The 25,337-nt window shown below is 39.2% G+C and overlaps 1 protein-coding gene across 1 annotated transcript in view; it reads right to left on the bottom strand.

Moving 5' to 3' along the window:
* The window catches only part of LOC133452432 (receptor-type tyrosine-protein phosphatase F), a 199,390-nt gene that overhangs the window by 169,885 nt on the left and 4,168 nt on the right, over positions 1 to 25,337 (bottom strand). The window contains exon 2 of the mRNA XM_061731732.1: positions 4,486 to 4,662. Within this exon, the coding sequence (XP_061587716.1) occupies positions 4,486 to 4,585 (100 nt within the window). The 5' untranslated portion in view covers positions 4,586 to 4,662. The remainder of the gene's footprint in view (positions 1 to 4,485; positions 4,663 to 25,337) is intronic.

Raw genomic sequence — 25,337 nt, forward strand, 5'->3', positions numbered from 1 at the left:
AGTTTTGATAGAAAACGCTTGGGTTCCCATGTTTTTTTTTGGTTTTTTTTTGCCTGCTTAACTTTCTGAAGGGGAGGACAAGGACACCAGACTGAGCCCATGTAATCAAGAAACTTGCCCGGCACCCCGCCCATGATACGCGTCTGGTGTCTGCCCTGTAATACAGCAGATCCAAACCAGAAATATCACGTTCACATAACTAAGTTACATGCAAATTAAAGGCAGAAAGCGCACTACCCTGCCATTAGTGGTGTTATTTTTGAGCCCACTCCCCACCCCCAGCTGTCTTAGTCTAATTCTATGTCCTCTTGCTTTCCTGGCTGGCCAACAGCAGCAATGCACCACACTAGGGATGGGCGGTATGGACTAAAAAATGTATCACAATCATTTCTGGCATTTATCCCGATAAAAATGACGACAAAACTGCAAAAAGGTATTTATCCTTTTTCTTTCTTTCTTTCAGGCTCATTTCTTTCTTTCTTTCATCCTCATTTCTTTCTTTCTGGCTCATTTCTTTCTTTCTTTCTTTCTTTCTTTCTTTCTTTCTTTCTTTCTTTCTTTCTTTCTGGCTCATTTCTTTCTTTCTTTCTTTTTTTCTTTCTATTTCTTTCTTTCTTTCTTTTTTTCTTTCTATTTCTTTCTTTCTTTCTTTTTTTCTTTCTATTTGTTTCTTTGTTTCTTTCTTTCTATTTGTTTCTTTCTTTCTATTTGTTTCTTTCTTTCAGGCTCATTTCTTTCTTTCTTTCTTTCTTTCTTTCTTTCTTTCTTTCTTTCTTTCTTTCTTTCTTTCTTTCTTTCTTTCTTTCTTTCTTTCTTTCTTTCTTTCTTTCTTTCTTTCTTTCTTTCTTTCTTTCTTTCTTTCTTTCTTTCTTTCTTTCTTTCTTTCTTTCTTTCAGGCTCATTTCTTTCTTTCTTTCTTTTTTTCTTTCTATTTGTTTCTTTCTTTCTATTTGTTTCTTTCTTTCTATTTGTTTCTTTGTTTCTTTCTTTCTATTTGGTTCTTTCTTTCTATTTGTTTCTTTCTTTCAGGCTCATTTCTTTCTTTCTTTCTTTCTTTCTTTCTTTCAGGCTCATTTCTTTCTTTCTTTCTTTTTTTCTTTCTATTTGTTTCTTTCTTTCTATTTGTTTCTTTCTTTCTTTCTTTCTATTTGTTTCTTTCTTTCTTTCTTTCTTTCTATTTGTTTCTTTCTTTCTTTCTTTCTATTTGTTTCTTTGTTTCTTTCTTTCTATTTGTTTCTTTCAGGCTCATTCTTTCTTTCTTTCTTTCTTTCTTTCAGGCTCATTTCTTTCTTTCTTTCTATTTGTTTCTTTCTTTCTATTTGTTTCTTTCTTTCTTTCTTTCTATTTGTTTCTTTCTTTCTTTCTTTCTATTTGTTTCTTTGTTTCTTTCTTTCTATTTGTTTCTTTCTTTCTATTTGTTTCTTTCTTTCAGGCTCATTTCTTTCTTTCTTTCTTTCTTTCTTTCTTTCTTTCTTTCTTTCTTTCTTTCTTTCTTTCTTTCTTTCTTTCTTTCTTTCTTTCTTTCTTTCTTTCTTTCTTTCTTTCTTTCTTTCTTTCTTTCTTTCTTTCTTTCTTCTCTTTCTTTCTTTCTTTCTTTCTTTCTTTCTTTCTTTCTTTCTTTCTTTCTTTCTTTCTTTCTTTCTGGCTCATTTCTTCCTTCCTTCCGTCATCAACTGGAATTTATCGTTTTTACCGTGAGATGACAAATTCTTACCGTGGAGAATTTTTTTGACGGTATATCGTGAACGGTAAAATATCGCCCATTCCTACACCACACTTACATTAAACTGAAACTTTAGGTTAACCCCTCTCCACAAACAATATTTCTTTAGATTACTTGATATTTGCGCTCTCTTTTTTCCTTTCCTCGTGCACCCATATATCGGTGCGTGGGTGTAGCTTGGGAGAGTCTGTTAATTAAGATGCGTGGCTCAGTGTTTTAATCCAAAATAATGACACGATCACTTAAATTAGAGACCGGGGCAGTTTAACTCTCGTGGGGTTAGACTGACGGGGAGCAAGAAGACGAGCTGGCTGTGCACATCTTTGAAAACCTCAGTGCTATTTGGCGAAGTCGCAAATGTGGACGGAAAGGAAAACTTGTCATGCGGGCAAAAAAAAAAAAAATGCGATTGTGACAAATTATTCAAGAAATTTGTACGGCTTACCATCCCGCATGTACCCTAACCATTTATGAGTAGATATTCACGACACAGATTAAGTGCAGTACAAAAAGCAGTATGGTTTAATAATCAAGGAGCCATCCACAACTCTGAGCTGCACGCGGCGTACGAGAGACTCAGCATATTCAAATCTCACGGCCTTCAATGCTCATGATGTTAGCGGTTTCTTTATAATCTCTAAAAAGTGCATACGGCTGAATTTAATTCATTCTCTTGGTTTCGGTAAGTTGGGGGAACAGGAACACACAACATCGGCTTAAAGTTGGTGCTTTAGCAGTCGTAAGCTGACTAGTTTTGTAGATCTTATTTGCTTATTTAAGAGAGTCGTGGCTTTTATTTATGAGCCCGACAGAGACAGCCTTATCCAATCAGTTTCTTTTAGATAATTAATTATACGACAATTTAATTTGATTCTGATATGAATCTCCTGATAAATATTGACTGTAACAACCAAAATCTTTATCATTAGTATCAGTACTGTTATTCCTGCATTACATGAGGCTGGAGTAAACCACAGCTTTATTAAAAGAGAAGAAAAACAACACTATTTAAAAAGATATTTCAAAGAAATGTATTTAAATTAATCAGGCAGCAGCCACATTTTGATTTAAAGGGCAAGAACCACAGAAAAAATATCTACAAGATTACAAAATAACTTTTTGCGGGGGGGGGGGGGTTTCTGTCATTCTAGTATCCCATCAGTGAATTACGTCAGTATTGGTTCCAGAAACGGCTATTTAATCGGATCTGTCCAATCTCTTGTTATTTAATAACTAGAGATGCAATAGTTTTGGTTGCGTAGGAAAAACAAATGGATTTCAGTTAAATCCGCGTCTGGGGATGGATCCAGTTCGGCGGGGTGCTGGATTAATATCTTACTTAAGCAAAAAAAAAAAAAACTGCTCCAGTCAATCTTTGATTTGGTCGGATCGAATTACGAGCAGAGAAAAGGCAAGTCTTGCCAGACCACAGGAAAAACGACAGGGTTGCAAAACTTTCCCTCAAGGTCAAGATCAGAGCCAAACTGTACAAAAGAAGACAGGGCTGAGAGACAGGGCTGGAAGACAAAAGGCAAAAGGGTACAAGAAAAACAAATCCTCTTTGATACATGCTTGAAAGGGCCGAGCGGTTTCCGGGGTTGTGGTGGGGGGGACGGGTGGGGGGCACGAGGGGTCGGGCCGTAATGGAATTACAGCAACCCAATGACAGCCCTGTAGGTGAGGTTGTGTATCAAATTAATTTTGTCCCTGACCCCATCTTGGGCAGGGCAGTGCATCTTGGCTGCCCCTGAGACCCTAAGGTGCAGCAACAGAGCCACATCTTTCAGAGCGCCGTTTTCCAGCCAAATCCCTCAGACAGACAGACAGACAGACAGACAACTTTGCACAAAAGGCTGATGGATCCCCACCACCTGCGCTGTACGCTTATTTTTAGGTCGCACGTTAAAGCTCTATAAGTGGACACATGCATTAGACAAACAGCTACGTCTGTTTGCTGGAATTCACCAACGATACTGAATCTACATCCCACTTAAATAAGAGCTCAGTGCTGCAGAACTGGTTGAGCGCATACAGCTGGATAAAGCATGGAGTTAATGTGCAACAGTGTGGTGTGCTGAATTCCTAAAAGACAAACGTTTTTCAAATGAAATTATTAGGGCTTCAACAACAAATCGATAAAATCGATAAAAATCGATTATTAAATGCATTGGCAACGAATTCCATTATCGATTTGTTGTGTTGCGCGATTATTACGTCACTCACTAAAGCCTGATTTATGGTCCCGCGTTAAATCGACGGCGTAGCCTACGGCGTAGGGTACGCGGCGACGCTTCTTGGTAAGATCTTTAGTTTTTTGAGTGAAGGCAGTGAGAGAAAAATTGTAATGTTCAAACAAATCCTGTTTCTGATTTGTATTTTTCTTTATTTTTTATAATTTATTTATTGTTCTGACAGCTCAGGTCCCTTTTAAACAAAGCATACCTCTTTTATGCACTTTATTTTTATATATTTGGCAGATGTAAAGCATAGATGTGTATGTTTTTCTGTGTTAGTCCGTTAATTTTTTTTTTTAATCAATACTTTAAAAGCTTTTTTTTTTAAATCCGATTCATCGATTAATCGAAAAAATAATCGACAGATTAATCGATTATTAAAATAATCGTTAGTTGCAGCCCTAGAAATTATCCCTGATGAACAGTTCATTTATGCAATAAAAGTTAGGTTAAAACGTGTCATGGTAAAACATTTTTACATCATAAGGAGTCTAATTTAGGACATGACAGTAGAAGGAGGATACTTACTGTCTGCCAGAGAGGAGAATGCCATGCAGCTGAGTAGAAGCAGGAACAAGAACCTCCTCTTGGGCAGGAGGGGCCCTGCCAGGTGAATATTAGGCACCATATTCCAAAGTTGGCACCGCCGCCTCCTCAGTCCCCCCGCTAGACACGTCCCACTCTGACAGGATCAAAGACTAACACCTGGGAGAGCAAACACATGCAGAACAGGGGTACAGAAACATTAGTATGCAAACTCGCTGTATATTTGCATATATTTGAATGAGCAGAATAACACAGTTAGGCAGAAATATCAAAAGCCGGTCGCGGAAAGCAGAACCAAACGAGACAGAAGTTTAGTATACTAGTAAGAAAAACAACAAAACACAACACAGGAGATCTTTGTTCACAATCAACAAGGCAGCTAATACCCACAACAGCTCCTGCCTGGGGCAGAGGACGACACAGGTAAAGTGGATGTTACACGCAAAACTACATCAGTAGAGGAGGTGAGGCAGAAATGCAGAGCAGTTCTGCGACTTCTCGGGGAAAAAAGAACCAGCAACAAAGACGAGGTGAGGTGAGGGAGCCGGTTTGGGCTGCGCGGCGAAGCGTCTCACAATGGGGATCAGTTAAACACCCAGAGGACCTCCTAAACAGCAGTCTCCCAGGACCAAAGCTCACTTAATGTTTCCCATTAGGAAATTGAAACAGATGGTTTCAAATCACACAAAGTGCCATGATCTCATAGACTGACAACATGTATGCATAAATAAAACCTTTAATAAAACAGCACGATGGGGAATTGGGGCACGGGGGATTGGTTTTGGTTGGTCAACAAAGCGGTAGCAGGTGTACGACAAATTAACCAGAATTAACCAAACTACTGAACAGGCCGCATCGCTCCATTGTCTAAGCAGAAAGGATTAGACAAAAACAAAGACTGTCCCTTAATTGAAACTCCACAAGCATGGATGCTTTGTCTTCCCAGGAATTAGATTAAGTTTTGGGGAATTACTGAGCCAACTGATTAAGATATGACTTTAAGTTTATTATAGCCTCCAGTTTTGATGTCTGATGCTATTATAAACAACGTAACAGTGTGTCCCCATAAACTGAGCTAACCAAATTTTCTAATCCGTACTCTGTTGCCCATGGCCATCTGTGATGAGTAACCATAATGCTGTAAAGGAGACCACAATATGGTAAGGATAGATATCTCTCTTCTGATGGAATTAAAGCAGCATGTCCGGAGGATTTGAGGATGGGGGGGGGTTAGCCAAAATAAGAAAACTTTTAAAGTGAGTGGACTTTTGTCTCTCTTTTTTTCTGCAACACTTTTAAAGGAAGCCTGTTGGACTTGTGTGAGTAAGAAAATAAACAAATCTATTGGTATAATAAGGAAAGTTAGACACTTTGTCTCTAAGCAGTGTCTACTTACTCTTTATTACAGTTTAATCTATCCTCACCTTTCATATTGCAATATTGTTTGGGGGAGTACATTTACAACTACTCTCCATAAAATCTTAATTCTCCAGAACCGTTTTGTAAGACTTGCATCTCGATCTGTCTGGGATGCTACTGCTGCTCCCTTATTTAAAAATCTAAAGATTCTTACTATTTATGACATCAACAGTTACCAAATATGCATTTTTCTTTACAAAATATTTTCCTCAGAAGGAAATGTTCCTGAGCACTTTAGTTCATACTTTGCCACTAACTCTCAAATTCATTCCTACTCAACTCTGCAGGCCCTCGCCCTACATCCGCCTAAATGTCTGGAATCTAGAAGCCAATTTTTGTTTAGATTTAGAGGAGTCAAAGTCTGGAATAGTTGGTATCATATTGCAAAACATTGTAGGTCCCTATCCATGTTCAAAAGTCGCTCAAGAGAGCATTTAATTCAAAAATGTAGTCAAGAAAGCTCTTAATGTTCTTTTGCACTTCATATTCTGTGTTGCCATTTGTTCAGCTTAATACTCATATTTTCATAATCATGTGTACAGTATTTTTTTTTAATCTTTTTTTATTATTATTATTTTTTTTGTTATTATTTTATTTTCATTCATGTTCTACATGCAATTTTTATGATTTATTTTTATGATTTTATATCCTCATAAGGATTTTGTTAAATGGTATTAGGTGGGGGCTCCTCATAAACCTACTGGCTTGCTCGCTCCTCCCTGCACAGTTTCTTTTAACTGAACTTACTTGTGTAATGTTCTTTTTTATGTTATGTGCTAAATAAACTAAACTAAACTAAACTTATTTCTTAGCTTTTACGACGAATCTCACTGCTCAGTTTACAGTGGTGCTCGACAATACTCTTGTTATTTGTGAACAAAGAAAAAGAGGAGTCCAGAATGTAGAATATCTGGAGGCTCGCTGGGTGGCCAGTCAGCTTTAGTCTATTCAGTTCAGCTAAATAAGTTAGAGTGTCAGCAACACAATGCCTGCAGTATCTTGTGGAAAAATAACATTCTTGAGCCCATGGAGGTCCTGATCAGCCCATTACTCATATGGCCCTTTCAATGCGGGTAAAAATGGAGAAAAAAAAACCCCAAAACAACAAAAAACCTGCACACAACGGACACCGCTTTGACCACAGTCTTTGTTTAACGCCACCGATCGAAACGTTCTGCGGGACAGGAATTTTATCAAGGCAAAAGTTTGAAAATCTCCTCCCTTGTTTTCCATCACGGCGCCGTTTTAACCTGTTTTAACAAGTCATTGGGTGAAAGGAGGAAAAACACGCACGGCTTAGCGAGGCTGTGATAGTCGGCGCTGGTGCCTCACCTGGGCACTGATGCAGACAGGTATCGCTGTCAGCCAGCTTGTCATCACCGGGCGGGCGTCACCGTGCAGGTATGCGCCTCTGGACTTTCATGTCTACTAAACCAATTTCCATTTCCAAACATCTCTTGCATCTAAGGAATTTTCCAAACACGGTACAGTCAACATCATCCATCGTCAGCAAAGGTTCCAGTGATCATATCGAAACTGCGATACACTCCTTCCTGCACGTAGTCATTTGCAGAAGTACCTGAGATTGCAGCTGCATTTAGTTTAAACCCCCAAGAACTCAAAAAGGAAAGAAAAAAAAAAAAAAAAACAGATTTCCTCTTCACTGTTAATGAGAAATCGTTTTCCTATCGGAGTGTTAAGCTGGAAAAAGAAAGACGTGCACACAAATACGGTGCTCCGGTTGCCACAGAGCCGGATCGCGCCCCTCCTCTGCAACAGGAATTAAAGACATTAAGACCCTTTTTTATCATTTTAAGTTAATACCACAAGTTAGCAAAGCAAAATGAGTGTAACTCGCATCAAATTTGTTGGCTGACTAATTTGTTATGACACTCATTTTAATGAACGCCAGTGTTGCGCTGGTTGGTGTCGCTGGGAAAGAGAGAGGAAGGGAGGCTGATAGAGCTGGCTACTCGCCGTGCTCCAAACCCTTGGCGGTGGAGGGATATCTTTCACAGCAGATGCCAGAGAGAGGCAGATGCTTTTCATCTTCAATGAGACAAATTCCTCGAGCGAGCCTTATTTTTTTATTTATTTAGCTACTTATTTACCCCACTGAAGCTTACTCCCTCCCTGCCAGCACATAAATCTTCTGGGACAAAAAAAAAACTTGCCACAATGTGATTTCTGCATCGCGTTTGCAGCAAGCGCGAACGAAAGGGGGGCCGGGACACCGACGTGAAAACGGTGCCGTGTGATCCAAGTGGCACGGGAAACAAGAAGACATTGTTGTCTGTCGATTTGCAAGCATGTGGGAGAAACGAGAGAAAAAAACGGTGGGAAGACGTAGAGGGTGGATGTCTGCCCTTGTCAGACTATAAGTGAGTCTCTCTGTCTCAGTAATGATTTATTTCCAAAGTCTCATTATTGTGTTACAGTAAAACAGACAAGAAGTGAGCAGCAACTTAATTAATGCTAAAATGATCTCCAGATTATTTCACCAGAAACCGAGATGTTAATTAATACTGACGATAATGAGTAAGGATGAAATCGAGAGCTAATTGTTTTACAGCTCCAGTTGCATCAACAAATACATTCCGAGTGTGAAGTGCAGAAACAAGGTCAACCTGCGTGTGAAAATATACGGCGCCGATGGAAGCTTTTCAGAACCTTCATAAAAAAGGACAAGGACTATTTCTTCATCTTGAGCAGAAGCCACCTGAGCCGAGCTAAATTCACTGAAACAACCGAGAAGGCAGTTGAATAGCGTATGCAAGGGTTAAAGCAAAATCCTGAGGCTGAGAGAAAAGTCTCTACACCTGTGAGACGGTATTGTGTCAATTACCACACAGATCTGCAGGAAACAGGAAGCTCTGTCCAGCAAATAATCAAAAAAGCACCGCAGACGCCATCGCTCCAAGATGGAAGAAGTCTGGAGTCATGGACAGACTTTCCAGATCCGGCCCCGGTCAAACTGAGAAATAAGAGCTAACAGCCTTTGATCTGACAGGCAACCGACAGAGCAACGGTCACTAGGAGTGGAGGTATAAGAACCTTACAGGAGGACAAACAGTTGTGCAGCTCTGCACCAGATCTTATGACACACAAAGGGGCCGGAGAGAAGAAAACTCTTCAAAGGGCACGTGAGAGCTTTCCGAGATTTCTCTGAGTATCATTTGGATGACAGTCAGAGCAGGAGAAGCACAACTCTGACTGTATGTGTGGAGGGATCCTTGTTAATGCGGTCTGACATGTTGATCGCACGATTCAGCAACGCAAACGGAAAAACTATAGGATTAGAGGGACAGATGAATGCAGACAACTCTTTTTTTTTTAGAGGGTTAGCTATCTATCTCGTGTTTATATTTCAACAGAATAACACCTTGAGGAAAAGCTTCATCAGAACCATGTAATGGGCCTCAGGGAAACGTATGTGACGGTCTGGAAGTGGACTAGTCAAAATATACAGGACTTTCTCAAAAAATTAGAATATTGTGATAAAGTCTTTTATTTTCTGTAATGCAAAAATGTCATACATTCTGGATTCATTACAAATCAACTGAAATATTGCAAGCCTTTTATTATTTTAATATTGCTGATCATGGTTTACAGCTTAAGAAAACTCAAATATCCCATCTCAAAAAATTAGAATATTCTGGGAATCTTAATCTTAAACCGTAAGCCATAATCAGCAATATTAAAATAATAAAAGGCTTGCAATATTTCAGTTGATTTGTAATGAATCCAGAATGTATGACATTTTTTATTTATTTTTTTTAAATTGCATTACAGAAAATAAAGAACTTTATCACAATATTCTAATTTTCTGAGACAGTCCTGTAAACCTGAACCCAGAGGATTACTGAAGTTCCTCCACTAATAGTTTTGGCTTTGAAAGCACCATATTCTGATTTAAACATTAAATAAAAGGATCTAAATTCTGATCTCTGAAGGTACCATCAAAACAAATCCAGATTTACAGAATTGCAGGTGAATTATTAGGTTAATTATCTGAAACTTTAAGACCAGAACCATTATTGTTAATATATACTGTAGGGTTTATGGAGGCATAATTAGCTGCCTGTTATAAGAAAGGTGTCACAACATGGGGGAGAAAAATAGATGAAGTAAAGCCAAAGCTTTCTTGCTATTCTCCATCTCATTAAATAAATAGTGTATAGGAAGAGGCCATGTTTAATAACTTCAAGTCTGACACTTCCTGGGCTGGGGAGCTACTATTAAAGAGCAGATATTCACAACAACTCCACACTTTTTCAGCTTACTCTGTAAATTTGAGTTGTGGGTGGTGATTCAGAGGTCTTCAGTGAGGCTAAACACAATTTATGGTGCAGCACTGAGTCCTCAATTTGTCAAAGTGTCAACTTCTTGTACCCCATTAAGGGAGATGATTCTGTTGTGGCAACATCTTGTCTAAATACGGCGACAACCTGACAGCGAAGGTCACTGAACTGAACTCATCTAAACTTTCTGCAGTCCACAAGAAAGTACACTCTCATCCAGTCTTTAGGTTTTGGACATCAGTCGTAATCTTGTTGTTTTTAACACAGTGTCATTTATTACTTAGCAAAAACTAAGTCAAATTGCTGAAGCAGTGTGTGAGAAACGAAGTGCTTCCTTACTGCTTCCATGAGAATGAAGAAGCTAAGCAGCAGCAAGGGGCGGCCAATCAGATGCTCCTGATTACCTGATCATTAGCATTGTGGGATCACCTCTGCCAGTCCATTTACATGCACTAAAAGAAAGTCGAATTGTTGCCTTAATCCGACCGATATTGAATTTTTAAAAGCCATGTATACACCTTAGCCTTAGGTCTTCAACCCTGGTCCTCGGACCCCTGTCCTGCATGTTTTAGATGTTTCCCTGCATCAACACACCTGATTCTAATTAATGGTCATCACCAGCTTGTCATCCAGGTCTGCACAAGTCTGTTAATGACACAATCATTTGTATCAGGGTGTGCTGAAGCAGGGAAACATCTAAAACAGGGGTGTCAAACTCATTTTCCTTGGCGGGCCAGATTTGACCAATTTTTTTCGTGCGGGCCGCACGCTCAAAATAACAAAAAATCTTTTTTTTTTACTATTGTTATCTAATCCAATATCAGTTTAGTTAATTGTAAAGGAAATATGCACTTTGTTTACACTCTTATGTAAAATGTATTTCTTCGGGATCTTTTCTTGAAATTTCTCGTTTTTTTTTCAAATTATCTAAGATACTTTTAATATCATTTTACAAAGATAAACAGAAACAAGTATGTTTTTTTTTATATTTCGCTTTTTTATAGGAAATTTAATTAAAAGCAAAATCTTTATTACATCCGAGAGTGTTTTTGTGATTTAGAGATTTTTCCAGTACAATTAAGTGTATTTATTTTAAAAAATTGGCGCAGATATTTACGCCAGTGTGCCGAAAAAGTCAGTACTTCTCTTTTAACTGTTTTACTTTGTCACTATCCTCGTATTCAAAACTGAAATTCTCCAAATAAATATCTTCTATCATCTTTTTTAGCAGTGATATTTTTCCTGCGAAAATATATAATAGTACATGTACATTTGACACCCCTGATCTAAAACATGCAGGACAGGGGGACCTGAGGACCAGGGTTGAAGACCACTACCTTAGCCGGGCTGTAGTGGAACCGAACTGAAGCTCTTGAGATCGAGCTATCAGTGCCAGATAATGTTTCCTAATCCGAGTTATTCCGGCATGTGCAACCCACGCTTAGCCGAGCTAGTGACGGCCCCGGGACTCTGACACCACGAAAGCCAGAATATCAACACAGTGGGAGAAGAAGACAAACAACAAAGAAGAAACCGGAGGAACGCCTACACAAAAGTGTGTGTAGCGCCACTTTAGCACCGCGTAGTCGAACACACCTCACTCAATAATCGATTGTCTTCTAGCACATGTATACATGGATTTCTCTGAACCTCCAGTTTCCTTATCTAGATTGTTGCCAATAGCTTGATTTAGACGTCCATGTAACCGCACTGAGGTTCTGGCAGCTTGCTGGTCTGGAGGATCCAAGTGTGTCTTCATTATTTGACAGGCAGGAAAAGACATCAGCAATCATCTTAGAGAACACATTGCTGTTGACCAGCAGTGCAGGAAGGGTTGTAAAGCTATTTCAGAAAAACCAAAACAAAAAAAAAACCATCATCCATCGCTGCAAAGTAAGAAAGTTTGTTCACAAGTGGAAAACATTCATCAGCCTTTCCAATAGTTGAAGTTGCAACAAGTTCACCCCAAGGTCAGGCCAAGCAAAGCTCAGAGGAATTACAAAAATACTATAACAGAATGGCTCAAAAAGAAAGGAATCAAGGTGTTGCAATGGCCCAGTCAAAGTCTAGAGCTAAACCCAAATAAGATGCTGAAACCTTTAGAGATCTTTGCATTAACACATGCCATGAATCTGAATGCTGCGCAGAAGAGTGGGCTAAAACAACGCTGTGAGAGACAGAAGTCATTCTTTTGTATGATATTAACAGAGGATTTCAAGTAAAAGGCAGTTCTACTATTGAACGTATTGAGTTTTGTGGTGACCTACATTGTGGCAGATTTTTTGGGGAAAATAAACAATTAAAAATGTATTATGTCATGAATAGTTAGCCATTGGAGATCACATTTAACACGTTTTATGATCTTTTTTCTTTTTTTTTAAAAAAAGGAAAAAGAACTGTCTTGATTCCTTAATTATGGAAGAGTATTAGGGCCATGCAGGAGAGAAATATTTGAGAGGGGAAACATTTTTTTTATTGTGCACTTCGAGAGAAAAGTCGAAATGTCGATAAAAAAGTCAAAATGTCGAGAATAATGTTGAAATACAATTTCGAGAAAAAAGTCAAAATTTCGTGAATAAAGTCGAAATTTCGCCTTTTTTCCCTCAACATTTCAACTTTATTCACAAAATTTTGACTTTTTTCTCGACATTTCGACTTTTTTCTCGACATTTTGACTCTTTTCTCAACATTTTGACTTTTTTCTCGACATTTCGACTTTTTTCTCAACATTTCAACTTTTTTCTCGAAATTTTACTCCAACATTAATCTCGACATTTCGACTTTTTTGTGCATAATGAAAAAAAATCTTCCTCCTCTAAAATATTATTTTTATTTTTCTCCTGCCTGGCCCTAATACTCTTCCGTACTTAATAGCCTTTTTACACCTGACTGAACATTGGGCTTATGTTCTTATATGACATTTTCTGGGGGTATAATGAGTTGAGGGAAAAAAATTCAGAAGAAGTCCTTTTTTTTTCCTCAAAAAAGTGCACTTGCCACTCAATAGGGCATCCATTAACTTAGGATTCTCACGTGTTGGATGAGATCTCTGAAACAGAGATCTACAGAACCTGACAAGCACAGTCTCGTGTACAATTGTACAAAAGCCGGGAGTCCAAGTTTATTTAGTGAGGTAATGAACAAGGGAACAACTGAATAGGAGCATCTAAAATGATAAACCGTGGAGGGCAAAAGAGCCAGCTTGAGGTGGGAGGAGAGCAGCCCACCTAAGACACACATCCCGTTTGCTTATTGGGAACCCGCATGAGGCGCCTGTCACTCAACTTATTAGCCCTGGTGAGTGTGTGTGGCAGGGAGTGGCCACCCAGACACAAATGGTAGTCTGCAGACAGACAATGCAAGACACAGCTGTACAGAGAACCCGGTGGCTGAGTAAACACCGCCATTACACTAACTACAGGTAGCATTTCTGCTCTCGGCCGTTTCCCGCCCTTCTACTTGGGTCCTCTCTTTCTCCCTACTTCTCTCTCTCTGTTAAATGGGTCATACTTAGGTGGGACAGCTGAAATATATGACTAGCTGTGCGGGGAGCTAATCAGGAGTGTCTCTGGGGTTGAAACCCAGAGTAGTTTGTATCTGCGAGAGCTCCATAAACACAATTACAAGCTGGATTTCAACAGTACTGTTTTAGCCCTTGATTAGTTTTTCAGTCTTTTTACGGCTCACTCTCACAGCTCTATGGTCCTTTTTTTTTGAAACCACAAAAGTGAACCAAAATATCCCAGAAAATGTCAAAAGTTCTAAGCACTACATTTTAAAAATATAATAACTAAATCCCTTTAACTCCACATTGGCTTGATGGTAAATGTCTCTTTTTTTAAGATCCCACACTCACGTAACAAAGGGTAATGTCCTATGACCTATCGAGTTTTACAGCACTTCTGTTTACAAGCTGATTTCACAAAGTTAATTGTTAACGCTTTACTGCTGAGGGCAAAACAGGGAGACTGAAAGGCACCTATAACAGATGTGCACACTTCCTAAAGTTGAGCAACAGAACGTAGAGTAATGATTACATCGACCTATAACGAAAGCAGTGGTGCAATAAATCACATGACTAAAGCGTCTCACTTTCTGCATGACTCATAGGAAATTAGCAGGTAGCTGATTCAGACCAGTTTGATGATTAAGATATTAAATCAATCTAGACATTTATAAGCCATAAAATGGTGTCCATGACGCACTGCGATGTAATCTGTGACGCAGGACAGCTGGATTCATGCACCACTCTCCTGGTAATGTCACACGTGGGCTTTGACATCCATATGACTACACTACGAAGAAAAATGCATATTGACTTTATGCATATGATACAAATTCAATTGGCATTTAGTCTGATTAAAAAAACATTCAACCAAACTGAAGACTCTCCATAAATTTCCAATCATGTTGGGATTTGCATCCCCCCACTTGGGGGCAATCGTTTCAGCTGCAAATCAATCTGGAAATGAAAGGTGATATATATTACACCAACGTGTAGTACACAGAGGAGGCATAGCAGAGCGCCACTTCCATTTGAATTCATTGAGGAGTGATTATTGGTGATGTCGTTCTGCAGAGTAAGGAGAAAATGGCTTGCAGTACCAAGTGCTGGGCAGAAGGACTGCAAATAAATCAAAAGGCAAGCTCAATGTAAAACAGACATCCATCAAAAGACAGAAATGCTGTGTATACCTCAACTAATCGAATGGATGAAGAAGCTTTCTGTAAAGTGGTGCTAACCTTAGGAAAATTTTTTATTGGACATAAACCGCAGGTCAATTTGTAAATCCAATGAAATACTCATTAAGGCATGAAGCTAGACAAAAAATAATAATGTTTAACTTACAAGTCACACAAAAAAGCTTTGACTGGGAGCTTCTGTGTGGAAAAACCTCTCTTAAGTATTGAAGTAATTTCGTTCCATACATTGACGATTTGACATGTTTGACTTAAAGCTCTGGTTTAAATAACACTTTTCACATGTTTGGGTGCTTTATTTCACTGGTTCCTATACAATAGCTATACTCTACGTATTGCTTTCAAAGATTTAACTCTTGTGAACTTGCTTATGTTTTGCACCGTACCATCTGTTCGTTCACATTTAGGTTTCTATTCAAACTTTTTTTATTTTGTCATTCTTGAGGTGTTTCTTGGGATCTTTTGATAGGTGGGTTTCCTCTGCATGATGAGTTAGGGTGAAAAGGGTGAAGGTGTCTGCATCGTCACTGCTCCTCCACAACAACTTGGTAGGGTAACACTGTCAAGTAGGGCTGTGCGATTAATCGATTTTAAATCTAAATCGGATTTATTAATCACAATCGATGTTAAAAAAAAGGAAAATCGGAAAATCGATTTTCCTTTTTTGCAGCTGGCTGCATTACAGACAGAGCTCGTCTAGTCATCTTTGTTTGGTCAAGAAAAATTGTAAATGTTGTCACTTTACTAAACTCAAGGAGGATTTACAGTATCTTTCAATTGCACTTCATTCCCAATAAGGAAATTTGTTTGTTATTTTTCTTTCAAAATAAAGATAAAATATTTGAAACAATTTATTCCATTGTCTTTTGTAGTTTTACCGAAAAAATCAAAATCGAAATCGAAAATCGGGTTTTCAGAGAAAAAAAAAAAAAAAAAAAAAAAATCGGGATTTTATTTTTGTCCAAAATCGCCCAGCCCTACTGTCAAGCGAAATGCTAAAAAAGGTACCACTTATTAGTTCCGATCATTTAAAAGTCTTAACATGATTCTCTCTCTTTGCGAGTTACTTTCTCCTCTTTATTGGCTGTGATACATCTTTGTTTTGAAAGTTGTAAAGTTCAGGGCCTAAAAACAATGAATGTTAAATTATAAGTGCATACCTGCCAACATTGGGCTGTGAAAAAGAGGGAGATTTTCTGGGGTAGTGGTTGGAATGCTCCACTCACAACATCCCCACCCTGATATAAACAAGGCGACTTTTAATGAGCTTTAAATCCATAGCTACAATGAAATGTGCTAAAATGTACCTCCCAAAATGACTCTACAGCCTTCTTGGAGCCAAATAAGTTTAATATTAATAACAATAAAATACAATATTTGTAGAATTTTCACGGTTCCCTTTGTCACCCAAGGACCTGTTGTAATTGTAGGTGTCAGACTTTGCAGCTTCAATCACTTTCTTGGAGGGTACATACTTATGGCCAGGGCTGGTATGGTTTATCCTGCAAGAAAGAAGTGTGCAAAGAGTAGAATTATCCATACTCATTGTGTTTTCTGTGAGGATATTTTCCACCATGCTGAATGAGCTCTCTGAGCTTCATTGCTGTGAGGGATGCAGAGTATTGCCTTAATCAGTGATGTCAGATTTGTAAAGCTCTCCTCTTTCCCTAGAAGAACCCAGAACCTTCAACTCTCTCTTCCTGTGGGAGATCCTTGCTTGCTATGACTTGATACTCCACCAACTCTTCCCTCAGCTTTTTTTCAAAGCATTTTCTCAAACAAAACAAATTTTCAAATTTTCAAATAACAAAATAACATATTTTAACCATTTTCCAAACAATAAAATAACTGAAAAAAATCTGAAAAATGGTTCAAATATGTTATTTTGTAACTTGAAATTTTTAAAATATGTTTATGTAATGCTTTGCTGATGAGAGAATATATTTCTCTATTTTTCTTGTTTTTGTGAGGGGGGATAAAATATTGTTTTTCGGGCACTACCTTGTTCTCTATAGCTGATATAACATGAATTACTCCTATGTGGGATCAATAAAGTTCTTATTTTTGCCATCTGAGAAAATTAAACATATTATTTTTGGTGCCTAACTGTTTCCCAAGTATATTAGTGCGTGTGTGAATGAATAAATGAGACGTAAAACGTAAATTTCTTTGTAGAAAGACGCTTTATGAAAATAAGTCCATTTACTTTATTAGTTTACAGTGCAGTCTTGCCACATCCAATATGGCGGCGACGTTGACGTATCGCAGCAGCTCCATGGGGCGGAGCTTGGACGTAGGCAGTGCTTTTGGGTTGGGTTGCCAGGTTTGTCAGGAACCCGTTAATATGCAGGAACCCCGACACGTTAAACACCATTGACTCATTTCACTTTAAAATCGGGAGATAAGCGGGAGAAATTACAAATCGGGAGCAGGGCGGGAGAAATGGTTGAAAATCGGGAGACTCCCGCTTAAATCGGGAGTGTTGGCAGGTATGTAAGTGTTGTGTTCAGTTCAGTCTCTAAAGTCTTGGAAACAAAAGCAGAAGTTCAAACCCTGAAAGCAGTTATACTATTTGGAGCCTGTAACGTCTCTCTGCGTTGAGGTTTTGCAATTGACGATTAGCAGTTGTGACTGTGTTTGGGATATGACCACACACTCACTTGGCAATATAAACTGATACATATTCTCAACAGCAGATGTGCGGATATATCAAACGGAAATTCACACGGCCAAGAAAAAAAAAAAGGATGAGCTAAGATGTCACCACTTGACGGTTTGCTGGTGGACAGATGGTGCCATAAAATGACTAGGCAGGCAGCACAGAAGGCACCGGCTCCCCCCTTCGCACCACGCAGTGGACTTCAACTCCCCCACCCCCATCACTTCCCAGGCAGAGAGCCTCGTCTCCGCCAGTAAAAGACAAACAGAGTGAAGGCATGTGTGCAGAAAGATGAGCAAATACACACCCCTATAGATCAATAGCTTACCAAACAGAGGTAGTTGCTCAGCCTCAGCTCGATCCATTGATATATAACGTGAACGAACTTCAACAACCGGAGAGAGAAAAAAAATACCAGGTAAAATCAGGGGCGTTTCATTAACGGCAATAAAATAAAAACTGGAAGGGCAAAAATGTGTAGGTATATTTCCCCTGATATAGTGTCTTCGGGTTAGTCGTGAGGTTTAAGTGTGGCTAGATTCAACAATGGCCAATGAGTTGATGAGAGTGGACCAAAGAGCGTTGGAGGAGGTTTTTGAGGGCGTCATGCTATTCAGCAGGTGTCCCCACTGTTCTAAATCAATTACCTCTAGTCAGTCAGCGCTTAGAGTAGGGGGTATTGTAAATCAGCTTGGTGTCAGGCCAGATTAGTAACTGTAAAGAGCTGGGAGTGAGGTTCTTTGGCCGGCGTGGACCCTCCAGAGGCCGACATGAGAAAGAAGCTACAGCCTTAGTGTTCGGTGACAGAGCAGCAACTCTGGTAATTGTTCGCCACAATACTTACTAAGACTGGTTGTATCAGGATGTAATCTGTGAGACTGGCAGAGCATGACCCCAACTATTCCCTTTCCTTTAATACATTTTATTTAAAAAAATATGTTCCCACGTCATACATTTACTTGCTTTTGGGTTTTATTTGCTTGTTTTTATTAAAAGGACATATTTATATTTCTTTAGAAAACATCATTTAAACTTAAAAACTGACTGCAGAGTAGGAATGGGTGATATTTTACCGTTCACGATAAACCGTCAAAAAGATTCCTCACAATAAGAATTTGTCATCTCGCGGTAAAAACGATAAATTCCCGGTTGATGATGTTTTTGTGTAAAGATGATTTATGGTTCTGTGTTAAATCCACGCACAACGTACGGGAAGGAAGGAAGGAAGGAAGGAAGGAAGGAAGGAAGGAAGGAAGGAAGGAAGGAAATGAGCCAGAAAGAAAGAAAGAAAGAAAGAAAGAAAGAAAGAAAGAAAGAAAGAAAGAAAGAAAGAAAGAAAGAAAGAAAGAAAGAAAGAAAGAAAGAAAGAAAGAAAGAAAGAAAGAAAGAAAGAAAGAAAGAAAGAAAGAAAGAAAGAAAGAAAGAAGAAATGAGCCAGAAAGAAAGAAAGAAAGAAAGAAAGAAAGAAAGAAAGAAAGAAATGAGGCTGAAAGAAAGAAAGAAAGAAAGAAAGAAAGAAAGAAGAAAGAAATGAGTCTGAAAGAAAGAAAGAAAGAAAGAAAGAAAGAAAGAAGAAAGAAATGAGTCTGAAAGAAAGAAGAAAGAAATGAGTCTGAAAGAAAGAAAGAAAGAAAGAAAGAAGAAAGAAAGAAAGAAAGAAAGAAGAAAGAAATGAGTCTGAAAGAAAGAAAGAAAGAAGAAAGAAATGAGTCTGAAAGAAGAAGAAAGAAAGAAAGAAAGAAAGAAAGAAAGAAAGAAAGAAAGAAAGAAAGAAAGAAAGAAAGAAAGAAAGAAAGAAAGAAAGAAAGAAAGAAAGAAAGAAAGAAAGAAAGAAAGAAAGAAAAGAAAGAAAGAAAGAAAGAAAGAAAGAAAGAAAGAAAGGAGCCAGAAAGAAAAAGAAAGGAGCCAGAAAGAAAGAAAGAAAGAAATGAGCCAGAAAGAAAGAAAGAAAAAAGGATAAATTCCCGTTGATGACGTTTTTGTGTAACAAACATGGCTGATCTGAGAGCGAGATAGATTTATAGTTACAAAGGTGGAGTTGTATTGGTATTTTTTTTATCGTCATTTTTATCGTTATCGGGATAAATGCCAGAAATTATCGTGATACATTTTTTAGTCCATACCGCCCATCCCTACTGCAGAGATGGGGACACTGCTACTAGCAGCTATAATTCCCCAAAAAAGAAAGGAAAAAAATGGTCAAGCATTCACTTAAAGATAATGGCCCGTGCTTGTCCATTTACATCCTCACAAGCACCTCCTTATCTCACTACATCTGTTAAATGCAAAGCAGCTCGGAGGAATTGCTATGTCAGCAATAAAATTCTCTTAGGAATTACAACCACTACACAAAGTCACTTTATGACACAGAACGTCCAATATTTTCACACTACATTTAATATTTGTCTCCAGTCAGAGCTGAAAGGACCAGAAGAAACAGTATATTGACTTAATTCATTTCACCTTACAACAGCACGAGGGAAATAGTCCACTGCAGTCTGAGGTACAGAAGAACAAACCGAGTGTTGAGATGGGGAAGGGTTAGACAAACTCGGGGAAGGCTGGGGGAAAAACCCCCTCCTATACAATCAGGTATTTGTGGTGAGCAACAGAAACGTTGTACCTTTTGGTGTGCTGCACAAAGCATAAAGCTCTATTTAGAAAGGACAGCCTCTTCATGAGAAGTGGGCTTGTATTCTGAAATCAACCTTCTTGCACAAATGTCACACAGGGAAAGCTAAGATGTTTTAGCTTTTTCTTGAACCGGTTAAGACGTAACATATTTAGCATGCATGAGTTGCTACTGCAAATGTTCGGAGGGAAAAAAGAAGATCCCAAAGGTCCTAATCCAACTCTGGTCCTCTCCTCTATTCCAGACGGCTCAGTCCAACTAGTGAAAAGAGGCAGATTCTAATAACCCATTCTGTCAGTCTGTGTTTCCCTCCATCCCCCTGCTCCGTCCCCCCCCTCGCCCAGGCCATACCTCCTTCTCCATCTCTTACCCCTGTCTAAGCCATGAACCAGCCTGTTGAAACAGATGGAACCACATATCCCCATCACTCTCCGGAGGACGGAGGATTTAAAATGTAGAAAAAATGAGTAGGAATTTGGCAGGGGCCAGTTGATACAGGGGAAAGAAAAATTGGGACTCGCAGCTTAGACCATGTTCATCAAACACAAACTATGTGTAGTGTAGCAATAAATTACAAAGTTGCCTTTCTGGCATTTGTACGCTTGATTAGTGTCCAATGCTACATTTTGTCCAAAATAAAAATCAGCTTATATTAAATAATGGAAGGAAATGTAAGAAAAAAGTTAAAAATTCTTGAAATGTGTGAAGGTATGATTTTCTGTTGTTACTAAGCGGCCTTGCCTTGTCTGATAAATGAAGCCAATTTTAAATCCCCAACGTTGCAGGTGCTCCAATGGTTGCATACGCGGAACAGCCTTGTACAAAAACATCTTAGTCTTTATACCTACGTGCTTCGAATAGCGCAAACTGGTGACACCCTCAAAACAAACTTAAGCTTTCAAAACAGCAGTTTACATATTAATGGCTGATGTAGTTATGGCTGCATAGTTCATGCAGTAAACTGGAATAGTGTATTGCATTTACAGACTACCAAAACTTAGTACTCAGAAGCCCAAGAAAAAAGATACGCTCGTACTTCAAGCCAAAATCTGGGTTTTGGTAGAGCTGGACTGTATCGTGATAGATAAAACCAAACTGAAATGTGATTTTTTCCAAATCTGGCTTCAAATATAATTTGAAATAATTTCTATAATTTAAATTTTGTCTCTCAAATGTCATTTGTACCGAGATGTGACCAGATTTTCCAGAATGATGGAAGAGACAGCTTCAGGCCACAATTAACAACTCCTTCAGCGATTTTCTGACCCACGGTTTTGACTCGGTGGACAGTCTGAGGATGGATAATAAAATAAAGCAGTACATCTCTGTCATTTGTAACAAGGCTCCACATATGCAAACATTCACAAAAGCGTGTTCACTGCTCTCCATTTTGGTTTGTTTACATCAGCTCTTTTACATGTAGGCTGCCATAGCAACCGGGGAAACATGGGATCCGCATGGTTGCACTTGACTTATTCGTCGTTAATAAACAAATCGTTACTTGCAGCCTGAAACCCACTGAACGCTGAGGCGTGGTTACTTGCTGCAGGCAAAAATGAGCGAGAAATTAATCAGGATTTTATTTGGCTGCCTCTTGAGGTTACTGAAATTCCGTTGTCAGACCGGCTTTCTTCAACACCTCACCTCAGGCCACCTTTCAGGTAATGAGAAAGTATCTGGACACCACATCTGTCGTCTGCAGGAAGATTCTGCTTCGTCTTCAATCTCCGTGCAGCAGAATGACAGACAGGAGGAGTGAAGAACAACAGGCGTACGAGGTTGTGAGCAGTACAATCGATTGCCAGCTGACTGGCAAGGTCCATTATACTGACAGGCCAGAGCCACAACACGCTGACCTGCACTTCACCAACACCCTCATTACTACCTATGAATCTCTCTCTGGGACCAATCTCTCTGGCCCACTCTCCACTCTTGCTTTATCTTCTCTACAGTCTCCCTGGGCAAAGCACAGAGCTGGAATTCACTCTATCAATCTGATGGATGAGTTTCAAAAGAGGCAAAAGCCACACCGAAGCCAGTGCACTATGCTTAATGCACTACCCCAGCAACAGATGCAGAACAAATACAATGTGGGACACAGAGAACCGTTCTTGAGGAAACTAAACACTTGATCTTGTGCTATCTTGAAGAAATTTCAAGTGCTTGTGAGGAAAAGCCCCTACCATATTTAACACCTCACCCATCACCAGCCGCTCTCTCTCTTGTTATACGGAAATCTGCAGCCTTTGGTAGACTTATTTATACTCGCTCCACTACTGCACCTTCCTCTGCTCTGAAAGGATTTACCTGCCGCCGAGACAGCCTCCAGACTATCAATTACCGCCACTGTAGAGTCGTTGTTCTGTAGCTTGACTAACAAGACGCACCGCACAACACGTACACGTATGCACTTGTTGTGCTCTCACAGACTGATCTCTTGAAGAAATCCAGTAACGGAGAATCTGCATTGACTTTGAATTACAAGACTTTAATGAGTCATCGACGTGTTACTTGAAAATTCACTTGATGAAAGAAATCTAGGCAAGAGCAACTCAGAGATACAGTGCAAGTACAAACACATCCCATCATGCACAGCTGGTATTTAAGATATGAAAAGGTCTTCTAAATTATCGGTTAATTACAGCTGTAGTTACCAGAGATATGATAATTTCAAAATTGATCTTTTGCGTCGATAGAAAAAACAGAAAACGGTTGAAAAACTAGGTAACTTCAACCGTACACCAACTGAAAAAGGAATTAAAAATCTGAACTAACGGCAAGTTATAGCTAGGGATGGGCGGTATGGACTAAAAAAATGTATCACGATAATTTCCAGCATTTATCCCGATAACGATTAAAAAATACCAATTTAACTCCACCTTTTCAACTTTCTTTCTTTTTTTCTTTCTTTCTTTCTTTCTTTCTTTCTTTCTTTCTCTTCTTTCTTTCTTTCTTTCTTTCTTTCTTCTTCTTTCTTTCTTTCTTTCTTTCTTTCTTTCTTTCTTTCTTTCTTTCTTTCTTTCTTTCTTTCTTTCTTTCTTTCTTTCTTTCTTTCTTTCTTTCTTTCTTTCTTTCTCTCTCTCTCTCTCTCTCTGGCTCATTTCCTTCCTTCCTTCCTACCTTCTTTCCTCCTGCTATCTCCCTCCCTCCTTCCTTCCTTCCTTCCTTCCTTCCTTCCTTCCTTCCTTCCTTCCTTCCTTCCTTCCTTCCTTCCTTCCTTCCTTCCTTCCTTCCTTCCTTCCTTCCTTCCTTCCTTCCTTCCTTCCTTCCTTCCTTCCTTCCTTCCTTCCTTCCTTCCTTCCTTTCCTTCCTTCCTTCCTTCCTTCCTTCCTTCCTTCCTTCTTCCTTCTTCCTTCCTTCCTTCCTTCCTTCCTTCCTTCCTTCCTTCCTTCCTTCCTTCCTTCCTTCCTTCCTTCCTTCCTTCCTTCCTTCCTTCCTTCCTTCCTTCCTTCCTTCCTTCCTTCCTTCCTATTGTGGATTTAACGCAGAACCATAAATCATTTTTACACAAAAACTTTATCAAAGGGAATTTATCGTTTTTACCGCGAGATGACAAATTCTTATCGTGAGGAATTTTTTGGACGGTATATCGTGAACGGTAAAATATCACCCATTCCTAGTTATAGCTATAACTTTTTTGCCAATTGATTTACATATAGATATACATATTAAAAGAGGGGCTGAGGCAAAAGTCTAGTTCTTGCAAAGTGAAAGTAAAAAAAAACCCAAAACAACTTAAAGCCTTCACCGCAGTCTATTTGTATATTCATGATGTTTGACTGTGCTGAAAGCGGTTATCTCATCAAATTCTTCCTGACATGCCATCTCACTCTCTGTCAACGATAACAAGAAGGACATGCGGGCGCAGGCTCTGTCCACTCATGACACCAGATCCACCCTGACACCTAAAGTGTCTCTGTCAGGTCAACAAATGAAAAGCCGCCGCAGCCGATGTTACAGTCATCAAGGTTGATGTCCCTCCATAGTTAAATGTCATCTTTCCTGGTCCTGATGAACTTGGCTTAGCTTTTTTTTTTGGGGGGGGGCTGAAAGCATCAATTTTCAGTCTCAGACTCAATGCTGTGTCAATCGTAGGAAGGAAACTATGTAGATGCCCAAAGATAATATAAAGATAAACCCTGATAAAACTCTCATGAGCACTGCAGCCTGCAGTCACGCTCCGTCTTTTAGTAATCTGTCCATACAGCATCTATAAGCTTGTGAAGTAAGATCAGAGGGAGGGAATTCCTTTCAAGTGATGCTTGTTGTCGAGTTAGGGTAGAAGTGTAAGCAACTATTAGAATAACTTATTTAGTTCAAATAGCTAATAAATGTACAATAACAGCGAACTGGAATATCCCTTTAAAGTGCATTCGCAGCTCACCATGAAGCCGTATCAGCATTAACCTTATGAGACACTCAGCCTGAAGGATTTGTATTCTGTCGCTGATAACTGCAAACATGTACATTCAATTATTTACGTCATTAGACTGTCTTACCTGCAAATTTTATGGCTCTTCCTTGGTGCAGATATTCTAAATTGAATCTTAAAACATGAAATGCAAAGTGGCTTTCTGAAAGCATGACGATGGAACTGGTTGTGCATTTTCCTCTCCTTTCTTCAAGCAGTTATCTTTTCCTACTGTCAACCAAGGCAGCCACGTCTCCCATGTTTACTAATGTAGAGGCAACACCTTTATCAGGAAAGAGATTTGTACGGAGCAGGCAGGGGATTAGCCATCAAATTACCAGACAGACAGCCTCCCTGCTCCCGGGTTGTGAAGCAGATATCTCCGGGGCTGAAGTGGGGTGAAGGGTAGGCGTGTGGGGGGGGAATCTAGATAAAGGTTTGGGATTGCAGCTGTGAAACTCCAAAATGTGCATGAGTTCAATATAAAAAGTGCGTCTTCCTCTCTTTTCCTATAAGGGACAGATCACGTTATGTAGATTCATCACTTCCCCGCCCAACCACCCGACGGTGCAGGTGTTTGCATAGGGGAAGGCTTTAAGACATAACTGCCGTATCCAGGCAGGGCTAGTGGAATTAGATTACGTCAGCCTCGCCCGTGGTTTTTTGTATCGTCACCCTGCCGCCTTCCCTTAAACAAGCTGTGTTGTCCTT

Source organism: Cololabis saira, chromosome 10 (genome assembly GCF_033807715.1).
Source record: "Cololabis saira isolate AMF1-May2022 chromosome 10, fColSai1.1, whole genome shotgun sequence".
Taxonomy (NCBI): Eukaryota; Metazoa; Chordata; class Actinopteri; order Beloniformes; family Belonidae; genus Cololabis; species Cololabis saira.